Source organism: Pelodiscus sinensis, chromosome 10 (genome assembly GCF_052426305.1).
Source record: "Pelodiscus sinensis isolate ZL-2025 chromosome 10, ASM5242630v1, whole genome shotgun sequence".
Classification (NCBI taxonomy): domain Eukaryota; kingdom Metazoa; phylum Chordata; order Testudines; family Trionychidae; genus Pelodiscus; species Pelodiscus sinensis.
In genome coordinates this window covers 40386382-40400417 of record NC_143061.1, presented here as the reverse complement: position 1 = coordinate 40400417, position 14036 = coordinate 40386382, and the positions used below count along the sequence as shown (strand labels likewise).

At 42.9% G+C, this 14036-nt stretch overlaps 1 protein-coding gene across 1 annotated transcript; it reads right to left on the bottom strand.

Moving 5' to 3' along the window:
• Positions 1 to 4362: 4362 nt before the first annotated feature.
• On the bottom strand, positions 4363 to 8554 carry RNF228 (ring finger protein 228). Its single transcript, XM_075937540.2, has one exon. It carries the CDS (start codon positions 7874 to 7876, stop codon positions 6995 to 6997), a length of 882 nt encoding a protein of 293 aa, XP_075793655.2. The 5' UTR covers positions 7877 to 8554; the 3' UTR covers positions 4363 to 6994.
• Positions 8555 to 14036: the final 5482 nt, after the last annotated feature.

Below are 14036 nucleotides of genomic sequence, written 5' to 3'. Positions count from 1 at the left end.
GGAGGTCATCGAGTCCAACCCCCTGCTAAAAGCAAGATCAATCCCAACTAAATCATCCCAGCCAGGGCGTTGTGAAGCTGGGACTTAAAAACCTCTAGGGATGGAGATTCCACCACCTCCCTAGGTAACTCATTCCAGTGCTTCACCACCCTTCTAGTGAAATAGTTTTTCCTAATATCCAACCTACACATCTCCCATGCTGCAGCTTGAGACCATTGCTTCTGTGATCTGTCACCACTGAGAACAGCCTCTTTCTCATCCTCTTTGGAGCCTCCCTCCAGAGAGTTGAAGGCTGCTTTCAAATCACCCCACTCCCCCACACTGTTCTTTTTTGTAGACGGAATAAGCCCAAATCCCTCAGCCTCTCCTCATAAGCCATGTGCTCCTGCCTCCTAATAATTTTTGTTGCCCTCCACTGGACTCTCTCCAAAACATTATTTCTGTAACATGGGACCCAGAAATGGACACAATACTCCAGATGTGGCCTCACCAATGCCGAATAAATGGGAATAATCACTTCCCTAGATCTGCTGGCAAGGCTCCTACTAATGCACCCTAATATATCATTAGCATTCTTGGCTACAAGGGCACACTGTTGACTCATATCCAGCTTCTCATCAGTTGTTATCCCGAGGTTCTTAGGTGCTTAAGTTTGCCAGTGAGTGTGCACACAGTTGCCTGAGCTTAACACCAAAGTGGAATCATCAAACTCAGAGCCCTCTGCCTTTTATGCCTGTGGAGCCCCATCCTTAAAGGATGCCCAGAACCATATAAAATAGTGAGGAAGGAGGAGAGTAAAGGAAGGAAGTGGACGCAGCCTTCTGAGAACCTTTAGAGGTTAGAGAAAATAGAATCTGGAGCAGGACAAATAATGTGTGAGGCCACGTGTGGGGGAACCAACTGCACATGTCTCATGCTGGCCCTGCCCTTGAAAGTACCTCAAACTGAATAGAAGCATTTAAAATCACTAGTGACATGGAAATGCAGGCCATTAATTTAAGTTACCTTAACTTTACCTTTTAATAAATGTTCTTTGGTAGAGCACTCCCATGCTTGATGCCAAACAGGTAAAAATTAGCTATTTTTTTTATAGATACAAGAGTAATTCTTAACATCACTGCTCATGTTGCTTTTTGACGGATATCAGTGGAATAGAAAATTAGTTAAGACGACTTTCTGGCTGTGTCTAGATTGCATCCCTTTTTCGTAAAAGGGATGCAAATTAGACGTATAGCAATTGCAAATGAAGCGGGGATTTAAATCTCCTCTGCTTCATTAGTATAAAAATGGCTGCCGATTTTTTCGGCACGGAGCTTTGTCTAGCTTTGTCAGTCTAGACGCGGATCTTTCGGAAAATAAAGCCTTTTCCGAAAGATCCCTTATCCTTCATTTTAAATGAGGGATCTTTTGGAAAAGTCTTTATTTTCCAAAAGATCCGCGTCTAGACTGATGCTTTTTTCCGGCAAAGCTCCACGCCGAAAAGAAGCGGCAGCCATTTTTATGCTAATGAAGCAGGGGAGATTTAAATCCCCGCTTCATTTGCAATTGCGATATGTCTAATTTGCATCCCTTTTACGAAAAAGGGATGCAGTCTAGATACAGCCTCTAGGTTTAGAAATAGATTAAATACATCTATAAAATCTTCTATGGTTTTTTGATATGCATGTCTTTTCAAATATTCACCTCTGCAATTAAGTAATTATAGGTAGGACCTTCCTGGTCTGGCACCATCGGGACAAGTTTAGAGTGAGAGAGTTTGCAAGATAACTCAATTCTGGACTTCTGATGCAGGTCTCTTCTCTCTGCTAGGGTGCTATCAGCCTCCCGGCTGTACTCCCAGCCCCAGCCCTGGCTGTGCTCCCAACTCCACTCCTGGCCTCCAGCCACTCTGCTGCCGGAATCTCAGCTGCCAGCAATTCTGCTGCTGGACTTTTAGCTGGCCCACCCTACCAATGCTGCTAGGGATCTCTGGACCAGCAACATCCATGAATCTGCTGGATCACAGATGTTGCTGGAGCAGGGAGTCCCAGAATAGAGAGATCCTACCTGTAATATTTTGTGGCTATATACTAATGGCTGGCTACTGGTGACCAGATCATATTTAATAATAATTTCTCCCCTGCTACATGTTTATCTAGTCATAATATTTTCAGGCCCTTTCAAGGGAGAAGGCAAAGATAATTGAAAGTTTCTAGCTGTTGTACATATCATTGAATGTGCACACATACTTGCTATAAATATCATGGTGCTTTAAATAAAAAGAGGTGCTAGAATGCAGTTATTTTGAAAGGTACAAATAAAAAGAAACACCTCTGTGACATGACAGAATTTCAGTATTAATTCTGCCCTCCCCCCAGACTTATAAAAACAGAGTCCCATACACTTAAAGAAACATACACAATGTTATAGTTTGTAAATATAACATGTAATATACATACCTTAAGAAAGATTTTCCTAATGTCCAGCCTAAACAGCCTTTACTGCCATGTGAGCCAAGTGCTTCTTGACATTGCATCAGTGGTTAATGAGAACAATTTTTCTCCCTCCTCCTTGTAACAACCTTTAAAGTACTTAAACATGTTATGTTCCCCTCAGTCTTCTGTGGACTAAACAAACCTATTTTTTTCAATCTTCTTTCATATGTCATGTTTTCTAGACTTTTTGTCATTTTGGTTGCTCTTCTCTGGGCTCTCCAATTTGTCCATATCTTTCCTGAAACGTGGCACCCAGAACTGGACACAATACCCCAGTTGAGGCTTAATGTACCTAAGATGGTATATTAACTTCCTGCTTTCTACAACTATCAGATAGATTCTGCCCTCGGACACACTAATTTTGGAGTAAATTAATCACAATCTTTAGTAACTATGAGTTTGGGTCAACCCTATTCTGATGGCAAAATCATTAAAGAGAATGCTCAGCCAGAAGAAAACTATCAGGATATCATCATGGAGGATGTGTCTACATTACAGAGAAAATCAAAGTTGCCACTGTCCATATTCCAGGGTTTGAATTAGTGGTTCTGGTGAAGACACATTCAAAAGGAGCAGGGTACTCCATTTGATGCCAGTGGTCCTGTTTCCAGAGAAGTAAGGGAAGTTGAAGGGAAAGTGTTCTCCCTTCAACTTCCTGCTGTGCGGACAACGCCAAAAGACGAATTAAGGGTGTGTCTAGACTACTGAGTTTTGTCGACAAAAGTGGACTTTTGTCGACAAAACTATACCAGCGTCTACACTACCGCTGAGTTCTGTCGACATAACGTCGACAGAACTCAGCAGTTTTGTCGATGCTGGTATACCTCATTTTACGAGGCATAACACCTTCTGTCGACAGAGTTCTGTCGACAGAAGGTGTTATTACCTGTAGGGTTGCATCTAGACTACAGGGTTCTGACGACAAAGCAGCTTGCTTTGTCGACAGAACTCAATGTGTCTGGATGCTCTTTGTCGACAGATACTGTCGACAAAACTTCTGTCGACAAAACGCGGTAGTCTAGACGTACCCTAAGGTACTTCGACTTCAGCTATGCAATTAACGTACCTGAAGTTGTGAATCTTAAATTTGACTTTATCCAGTAGTGTAGACATACCTGGAGAGCCCATCATGTCAGAGAGATGGAAGGTGTTATCTATGCAGAACAATAGGTCATTAGGCCTGACCAGAAACTCTGAAGATTTTTCAAGATCCATGTAGCACAGGAAACTTTTAGAAGGTCAGAGGAGCCATTCAAAATGAAGCTTTTGCTGTAGCCCATAGTTTACATTATCAGTACTTCCCTAATAAAAACACTGATAAACTAATATTATATTTTCATTAGAAATATACACAATTATATTACATAATTAGTGAATGTGATATACATAAATATGTATATATTTTAAATTATTGTTTATTTTTTCTTAGCAAATATTACTGGGGAGGATGTGAGTTATTTACACACATTTTAATATGATTTATAATGCTTTACACTCCTGTAACATCTTCCATCCAAGGATCTCAAGTTGCTTTAAAGTTGCTTTTGTAATGAATAAAGCTTCAGAACCACTTGTTAGGGAGGTAAGTATTGCTATCCATTTTTATATGGATTAAATGAGGGACTGAAAGGTTAGAGACAAAATTTTCAACTCTTTGTATCTGAAATTGGGCATCTCAATTATCATATAGAAACTTAAATAAAAGAAGTCTGATTTTTTTAGGTGCCAAGTGTTCACATCTACTATTCAGATCAATGCTACACGCAGTTTTGAAAGGTACATTTTTACTTTAATGCCTAATTTATTAATCCAAATTTGAAAACATTAGCCTAAATAATTTGGTCAAGGTCATGAAGAAAGTTCGTGCAGAGCCAAAAGAGTCCAATAATTTATGTCCCCATAACATTTTTATTATGTGTTGTGTTATTATGTGGCGCAGATGTATATGTTTACCACTATAAGTGACACCAAGATCATGTACTGTTTTCATCAAATACTTTCATTATAATGGATCTTTGTACAAATACTACATTTTTACAGGTTTGTGATAATCAAGACAATGTACGCTACACATCACTTTTGCAGTCATAAAACACATTACACCTAAAACAAATCTTCAGTTGCTGTCTTTCTGCTCCTAAATAGTCAATATATTTCTTTTCACTTGTCATAAATAGAAGTGTCAAGTAAGGGTCTGTAAATAGAATACTTGTTAGGTTATCATGCAGATAGCTTGCATAAATACAGAGGGAATAATATAACCACCTTTAAATTCTCCAATTGTTAAGCACAAAAATAATCATTTCATTCCAATACCATACTATGTAGAAATATGGAATAAGAAGCAATTTCTCATTCCAGTTATAAGAGATTGTAACAGCCAATTAAGTTTTTTTTAAAAATTCAGGCACCAAACAATAATACTTACATAGAGTACTTTTCTTTGTACATTACAAAACAGATTACATGGCATTATTTTTAATCTCTCATTATGAGTATCTAGCCATATATGAAATACATTGAAGTCCCAGCTTGACATATACCAAAAGTTTCATATCAAGAAGTAGGGAAAACACTCTCTAGTTGTGACTATCATAACTGAAGGTTACTTATCAATACACAAATTATATTAACATATTCCATTTTCATGGTGCTGTTGAAAAATCAATACTTTTAATGTGGGAGTCCTTTCACCGTAGTTTAAACAAATGGCCAATCAATCATTATTCTGGGCCACAGAAATCTCTCAATCCAGTTTTAGACCTATATTTTATTAATTAAACATTTTCAGTAAATTGTTTAAAATGCACAAAACAGTGTTCAGTAACACATAATAAACAACAATCTCTAAAAAAGAATCCGCAAAGCCTACTTTAAACAAGCACTCATGGACCTGGCTAAAAGACAGTTGCTTTATAGAGGCAGTTATCCAATACAGGTGGAACAGAGATGTACTGAATACATGTGGAGATACTTTGGCGCAGTCCCTTTAAGATAGATAGGAGTTTAAGACAGCTCCTTAGTAAATGTACTGTAGTTCATTTTTAAGGTTAAAAAGGGAAAGTACAAAATATAATGAACACTGTTATCTTATTCTGTTGGAACTACGTCAATGCTTCTCTTCAATTATATTCCAGGTGGGGGCAACAGTAAGCCAATTTTCTTTGATAAATGGCTTCATCCCTTCTGCATTGGAAAACAGAGAAACAAGGTTTTGCTAATAAAAGATAAAAGTGGGGAATGGCGTGTGGCCCTGTACTCCCCCTTGACTTTTCTTAATTACCCAAGATACCAAGCCATTTTATATGTGTTAGAGATATGTACCCTACCCTCCAGCTGGCAACAAGATAGCTGAGATCTTAATTCTCCACCTTCTTTGCCTCCCTCCATCATAAACATCCCCATCATCTATGCATATACAAAATGATTTCATCTCAAACTTATTAATTGTCCATGACAGAACTGAGATATAATTTCCTTTATTATCCTCCTTTCCTTGATGTAGTGAAAAATAAATAACAACTAATGCTTAGCACTTATATAGCACTTGACATTTTCAAAGTGCTTTACAAACATTAACTAATTGGTCATTGGAACTCCCTTTGAAATGGGTAAATAAGTACTATCACTCCCATTTCACAGAGGAGAAGCCTAATACACAGAAATGATAAATCACTTTCCCACAGCCACCTACCAGATCTGTGGCAAGGCCAGGATTACAATTCAGAAGTGCCTGCCTGCCAGTCTGTGCTCTATCCATTTGGCAACACTGCCATTAAAAATGAGTGTCCTGCATCCTAGTCCACTAACAAGGTCCTACTCTCCCAAATAAGAACCTACCCTTTAGGTTTGAGTATAACTAACCCATTTCCTTCTATTCTCCTGCCCATGGTCTTTCCCCTTAGGTGAGGAACAGAAGAGAGAGGGCCCTAAGAAGTTTGCATGGACTGGTGCTTGAGAAGCAGGGAGAGGGGGTGAGAAGCAGGTAACAGTTCAAGTGAATTTGGCAGGAAAAAAAAAGGTTTCACCCCCCTCCATGACAAAGACTTTCCCTGCACTCACAGACTGGGATCAAGGACTGTGCATGCCTTTGTGAAGGAAGTAGCAGGACAAGTGCACTGAGGTACAATGGCCCCACTTCCTCAAGACCCCTGCCTTGCACTCTCAAATCTGGTGCAGAGATCAGGGCCCCGTGTGTAGAGGAAAGCAGACAAGTGCACTGAGGTTCACTGGCCCCCAGCCTCCTCCAGGGTCCCTCCTCAAGTGGGGCAAGGGGCGCCCTTCACGTGCGGGGAAGAGCCCGAGTGCAAGGTAGGCCAGCAGGTCCCGCGCCGCCATTGGCGCCTGTTACTCCCCGTGAGTGGCCCCCGTAGCTCTAACACCCGCCCCCGTTGGCGCCCCGGGACCAGCGCGGGTGGGAACGCACAGGGCTCCCGCTTCCCCGCACCCCCGGCCCCGGGGCCCCACCCAGCCTCAGGCGGCTGCTGCTGCAGCAGCAACAGGCGGCCGCGGCCTCAGCGCTACGTGTGGCTCCTCCTGCCGCCAGCAGCAGCAGCCCGCCCCCTGGGGGTCCCGCTCCCGGGGGCCGCCCCGGCCTCGGGCCGGTACTTGAGCCAGCAGATGAGCCAGGTGACCACGACGGAGAAGAGGGCGAGGATGCTGGCGACCGAGAGGCAGATGGGCCCCACGGGGGAGGGCGAGGCCGGGCCGCCGGGCCCCGGCTCGCCCCCGTACTGGTTGACGAAGATGAGGCCGGTGAAGAGCAGCACCACCATGGAGAGGAAGGAGAACACCACGCACACGCAGCCCGCGCTCAGCGCCGCCCGCTTGCAGCTCTGGCAGCTCTCGTAGCCCCCGCCCGAGGAGCGCGGCCCGGGGCGCTGCGGGCCCGCCTCGTGGGGCGCGGGGCGCGGCGCGGAGCCGGCGGCGGGGCGCGGGGCCGGCGGCAGGCGGTCCTGGGGCAGCGGGTCGCGGGCCCGCAGCTGCAGGGGGAAGGCCTCGGCCAGCTTGGTGTTGACGGGCAGGCTGTGCACGCGCTGGTCGGGCAGGGCGGTGCGGTGGCGGCAGACCGGGCAGCAGATGGTGCCGCTGGCCCCGGCCCGCCATGGCGCGGCGCCGGGCGGGCCGGGCGGCGCGGGCTGGGGCGGGGGGCGCTGGGCGGCCCGCAGGTGCAGCTGGCTCAGGCACTCCTGGCAGAAGGTGTGCAGGCACTCCAGCAGCTTGGGCGCGCGCCGCTCCAGGTCGAAGTAATTGTAGCAGATCTTGCACTCGTAGTCCTCGTAGCTCGGGGCCGCGGCCGCCGCCTCCTCCTCGGGCCCCCCGCCGTCCGCCGCCCCCCCATCCTGCTGCCGCCCGCCCGCCGCCCCTAGGCTGCCGCTGCCCTTGTCCGCCTGCTCGGCCATAACATCTTCTCAGCCAGTGGGGAGGGAGCGCCACCGAAAAAATAGCTCGACCCTCCCCCGCCGGCCTGGCTCCACTCAGCCCCGGAGCTGGAGCCCCCGGCCTGCCGCCCGGCTGCCCTGGGGGTGCAGGCGCCGGGGCATGGGAGGATGCCGAAGGGAGAGGCGGCTGGACCGGGGGTGGCCTCCCCGTAGCCCCCCTCTTCAATGCATGTCTCGGAACTCTTGCATCCTCCTCCTCCAGCGGCGGGATTCAAGCCTCTGCTGCGTGCGCGGCCGCCCCTCCGCGGCAGCCTCCTCGCCCCCTGGGCGCCTGAGCCTCTCGCGACTCACCATCAGCTGCAGCCCCCCGGAGTCGCCGCTTCGCTCCTTCCCTCCCCAGAAAAGAGCGAGCGAGCGAGCCGGTGATGTAATGCGGGGTTCCTGCTCCGAGCAGGCTCGGGCGGCAGGGGAGAGACAGACACTCACCAGCGGTGGCCTCTGCACGATCCGCTCTGAGCTCATTTCTGTGTTCAAGGACGAAAGCCAGTGACCACAAGGCCAGCTTAACCTTTCAATTGTAATTAGGAAGGCAAGGGCCAGGCTGGTGCCGCAGAGAGAGAAAGGGGTTCTCTCTCCTTGAAAATAATCATCTCTTGGAAATGCCTTGCTGCTGCTGATTTTGAAGGAGGTTTTCTTTGTTAGAACTGAACGGAGATCTAATGAATAGACGACCAGCACTGAGTCTGTGTCAGAGTCAGAACAGGAATTAACTACCAGATTAGAGACATACTTAAATAATTGTGCACTCTAACTGTGCTCATTTTATATTTTGGAAATACAGTGATGGGGCTGTTCCCATTGAAGTCAGTGGATTGTTCTTACTGATTTAACATAACAGAATCAAAACACCCTACACCAGATATTTTCCCCCTAAAATTTTTCATTTACTTGAATCTTTTTATTTAATACAGATGCCTTTAGTGAGGATCCTCTAATTGTCTTTTGTTTGTGAGTGAGGGACTGGTTCAAGGACACCAGCTTGTTATGCTGCTTCATTTTTTTTTTCCTTCAGATCTGTGTCAGATTTGGATCTGGACACATTTTCTCACTCTTCACATAATTTTCTGCCAAGACCAAATATGGGATCCTCTTTGCCATACTCATTTGAATTTATTATTATAGATTTAAATGGGGTGCTATTTAAAGTGGATTATGATTTGCCCCATGTTCATATAGAAGAAGCAGTGCTATTACTTTTTTACAATTTTTGTTTTGTATTGATTTTCATATATATATATATATATATATATATAGTGGAGTTTATATGCTGCCATGAATATTTATATTTTTAATCATGCATGGATTTTGTGCAACCAACAAAGCTGTTTTGCACATTTACTGCAATAAATATGATCCTTTTTACTTACACTTTTGTCTTTGAGCTTGAATCCATCTTTGTTGTTCCTCCAATGTACCCTCACATCAGCTTTCAAAATACCAAATGGACAGCTATACTAGCAACAATCATCTAACTAACTGTAGCATTATGTGAAGAATAATCAGTGGCCTTAGGAAATGCCAGTAATCTATCAAACCATTCATGATGGAGAATCCTGCATAAATTCTCACAATCATTAATTGTACTAAAAGATGTTGCATTGATTCTGTAAAGATACTTCAACCAGGAGTACAATTTATGATTAGTAGTTTTGATCTGACTTTTTAGCTGATCATTCAATACTATTCGACTAATGCTAACCAGCACCATGATGTTGAGGACAGTTGCAGATACATATTCTGTTAAATGACACGTGGATACCAAAAAAAGCTTAAAAAATAACAAGTGGTGCTGTAGCACCTTAAAGACTAACAAAAAATATAGATAGTGTCATGAGCTTTCGTGGGCACAACCCACTTGTTCAGATGACAAATTGGTTACCAATACATAATGGTTACCAATACATAGTGTTTTCTTTTTGGTGAGCTGCAAGAACATAACAGAGCAGTAAGATTCACCTTTATGAATGCTGGACATGCAAGATATTTCATGGATCATGGAATGTGGAGATGACAGTAGTTTTGAAGGTTTCCATGTTTATGATCTACTATTGCATTACAGTATCAAGTGCTTTATCTGGTCTCATTAAAAATTACTCAAAATGATGATACTTTCAATGAGAATATATTCCACAGTGTTAATGGGTCTCCTAACCCTTGCTCTGTTAGTTTTGTGTAAACCCAGAGTAACTCCATTGACTTCAAATATTATATTATGTGCCAAGCCAATGAGTTTCTCTAGAATACACAAAACTGCTTGTAGTTCTGGACATGTTAGTACCAGAAAGATTAGGACAAACTGGATGCTATTGAGGGAGGTAAAATACATTGTTAATTGTTCAGAGAGTCTGACTTAACAAATATCTACCTTTTGTTTTAATCTTCTCTTGTGAATGATAAAGGCAAATTTGAAAATGCTACACAAATCAGATTGGTGAAACCAAGAGAGAAAAACTTATTCAAGGTAGGTCATTATAGCATAATCTGAAATAATGGAATAAAATTTAGTAGATGAAAGAGTAGGCTGAATATGAAGAATGAGGTAGTGTTGCCCTATGTATTGTACTGGGACTCAGGCCATCTGGTTTTATAGATTCCAAAGCCAGAAGGAACTATTGTGATCATCTGTCCTGAACTGTATAATACAGGGTTTAAAATTCTGCCAAAAGAATTCTTTTTGAAGTACAACATATATTTAAACAAACATCTAGCCTTGATTTAAAAATTGCCAGTGATGGAGAAGCCAGAACACACTTGGTAAATTGTTCCCATGGTTAATTACCTTCACTTTTAAAAATGTACACTTTATTGCCGGTCTGAATTTGTCTAGGTTCAACATCCCGCTATTAGTCCTTGCTATATCTTTATTGGCTAGATTGACCAGCCCATTGTCAAGTTTTAGTTTCCCATCTAGGTATTTATAGATTGAAATCAAGTCACCCCTTCATTTGATTTGAGCTCCTTGAGTCCACTATTAAGCATGTTTCTAACCTTTCAACCTTTCTCATTCTGTTTATTTATGTTGATGGCTTCAGCTGTTTGGGTGACCTTGGACATGTCATTGCTGCTCTGTTCCTCAGTTTTTCTACTAGTAAAATGGGAATAATGATACTGGCCTTCATAAAACACTAGGGCTACGTCTAGACTGGCCTCTTGAATTTCCGCAAGAACACTGGCGATCTCATATAAGATTGTCACTGTTCTTGCGGAAATGCTATGCTGCTCCCGTTCGGGCAAAAGCCCTCTTGAGCAAATGCTTTTGCGCAAGAGGGCCAGTGTAGACAACGCAGTATTGCTTTGCGCAAAAAAGTCCCAGTGGCGAAAATGGTGTTTGGATTTGTCAGAATAGCAGTCAATTTTGAAATTTTTGAAATAGACTATCTTGAAATAAGGTCAAAATAAGATACACAATTTGTGTAGCTCAAATTGTGTAGCTTATTTCAAGCTAGTGCCACTGTGTAGGTGCAGCCTACAACGTCTACTGATGAAAGAAACCATGTAACAGCTACATAATAGTCTCCAAACAGTATTGTCTTTGTTTACTTACCTCAAAGTGTAAATTCAAAGTCACTCTACTGAATTCTATAGTTTTGTAGGTCCAGTCTCCCTTCCCCAGTACAGAGAGATTATTGCTTTCATAGTCCACAATGTACTTTTTCTCATGTGTCCTCCAACAATCACACTTTTTAAAATGTCATTATTGATTTGCAGGCCCATGGCTAATCTGCCATCCACAAACACCCTCCGGTCTCTTTCAATGTTATTGTTTTTCCAGTGCTGCTTCTCTTTCCTAATGAATTTCTGTGTTTTGGATTATTTTCCCTTACATGCATTGGCTTACATTTTTTCCTACAGTGAATCTTATTTTATTTCCTGTACATTTTTATTTTTATGGTTTCCTCATATACTATTTTCTTCTTCAGTGTACTTCTTGACACCTCCCAGCTTAGTATTATCTGCACATTCAAGTAGTGCATTGTTTCATTCTCCCAGAACTTTAAATACAGCTGTAAATAAAATCATCTCTCACACCACCAACTTGATATTGTCATTCTGCATTACTTTATGTCTTTCAGTTACTTTTAAGGCCATCTGAAAGTGCTCAAATCCAAGTCGCTTTGAATTAATTTTTCACATCAGAATTTTTTTGAAGCACTGTATCAAACGTTTTAATGAAGTCCAGATCTATCTTCTGCATTTTCTTGTTTTAACTGCTTGGCCTTCATCTATACATCCTGATCTCTCATATCTGATTATATCTGCTTTAAGGTCTCAGGAAAGCCTGTTATAACTCTTCCTTAAAGAGTTTGGTTTAAAACAAACAAAATGAAGTTTTTCTTCACTCAGCACACAGTCAACCTCTGGAACTCTTTGCAAGAGGATGTGGTAAAGGCTGGGACTTTAACAGGGTTCAAAAAAGAGCTAGATAGATTCTTGGAGGCTAGGTCCATCATGGTTATTAGCCAGGGTGAGTAGGGATGGTGTCCCTAGCCTCCGTTTCTCTGGAGATGGGTGACGGGGGAGGGATTATGTGAGGATTACCTGTTGTGTTCCTTCTCTCTGGGACATCTGGTATTGGCCACTGTTGGCAGACAGGATACCGGTTGGATAGACCATTGGTCTGACCCAGTATGGCCGTTCTTATATTCTTATGTTCCTTGAAAAACACAGAATAAATCGAAAAGTTTAGGCATAATTATAAGATCAACAGAAAGAAACTCTAATTAGGTAATAGGCAATATGTTAAATTGACATCTTACTAAAACTGAATAAGTGAAAAGAAGCAATCAGTGGGTAAAGAAGCATTCACCTTAGCTATAATGATTGCTGGTGTGAACGCTATGATGGTGTAGACATGTTCTGTCTAAGCAATCCTCATTGTGAAACAGACCATCAGTGTATTAAAAATGTAAGTGACATGGAGAATCACAACAAATGGTCTGCTAGCACTTTATAGACTAACAAAACATGTAGCTACCAGACCATTTGTTGTTTTTTTTCTGTAACAGACTAACTCGGCTACCTCCTGAAACTGATGGAGAATCACATTAGCCATTGATCTCTCTCTCTGTATGAGCAATGGGATATTCCTTTATCTATGGAAGTATGCAAATTGCAAGTAAGCATCTTTAACAGCCTTAATATGGTGTCATAGACAGGCCCCTTGGGTTCTCCAGTCTGTCTTGCCACCAAGTTGAGCATATCTCTGACAGATGGCCCCTTACACCGAGAATCACAACAATATTCTGATCTCAAGGGACCATCACCTACTTTAGGTCAATTGTGCTTTTGGACTCACACCAAAGCCAATACTCATAACTAATTCTATAGTAAACAATAGGAAGATTTATTAAGTAGGAAAAGGGAATTAGAGTTATTTGCAAGGTTGACGCAAACAAACTGACACACTCATGAGTTACCAGCTTGGGTTTCAAAAACTAATATAGGCTTCTGTAATCAGCAAGCACTATTTCATTTTTAGGGCTAACCCAGGCTAAGTAGCTGAGGATTTCTTGCTTATGTCTAGAAACGCCTCTCCCATCCCATCTCTCTCCAGGTCCAAGCAACACAGACATGCTTAGTTCCTTTGGTTTGAGGTTTTTATCCCCATCTTTCCAGGCTCTCTGAGCTGCAAGCTCAGCTGATAGGAGAAGTACATTTGCATGACTCATCTTCAATGGAGAAAAGTAGAACAATAAGGGCACATCTACACAGAAGCGTTATGCCGGAATAACGGATGTTATTGGGAAATAATTACATGAACGTCTACACAGCAAGCCTGCTATTTCAAAATAATGGGCATCTTATTCCGGATTCTGTAACCCTCATTCTACGAGGAATAATGCCTATTCCAAAATAGCTATTTCGGAATAGAGCACGTGTAGACAGGGCAGCTTGAGTTATTTCAAAATAAGGGGCCTCCAGGAAATCCCACAGGTGCCTGGCTGGCCTCTCTGTCCATACTCATCCGAACTCTATAGCTTCTCTTCCCCCACAGCCCTTAAAGCTGCAGGCAGAAGGGAAAGGGATTGTGGCACAACCCAGGCCCTGCTCGCATCGTGCCATACAGCAAAATCCTGCTCAGCCTTCCCTGCTGCCATGGCTGAGCCCACTGCTCCAGCCA

Coding starts and splice junctions, on each gene's coding strand:
- RNF228 (XM_075937540.2), bottom strand. CDS start 7,876: ATGGCCGAGCAGGCGGACAAGGGCAGCGGCAGCCTAGGGGCGGCGGGC.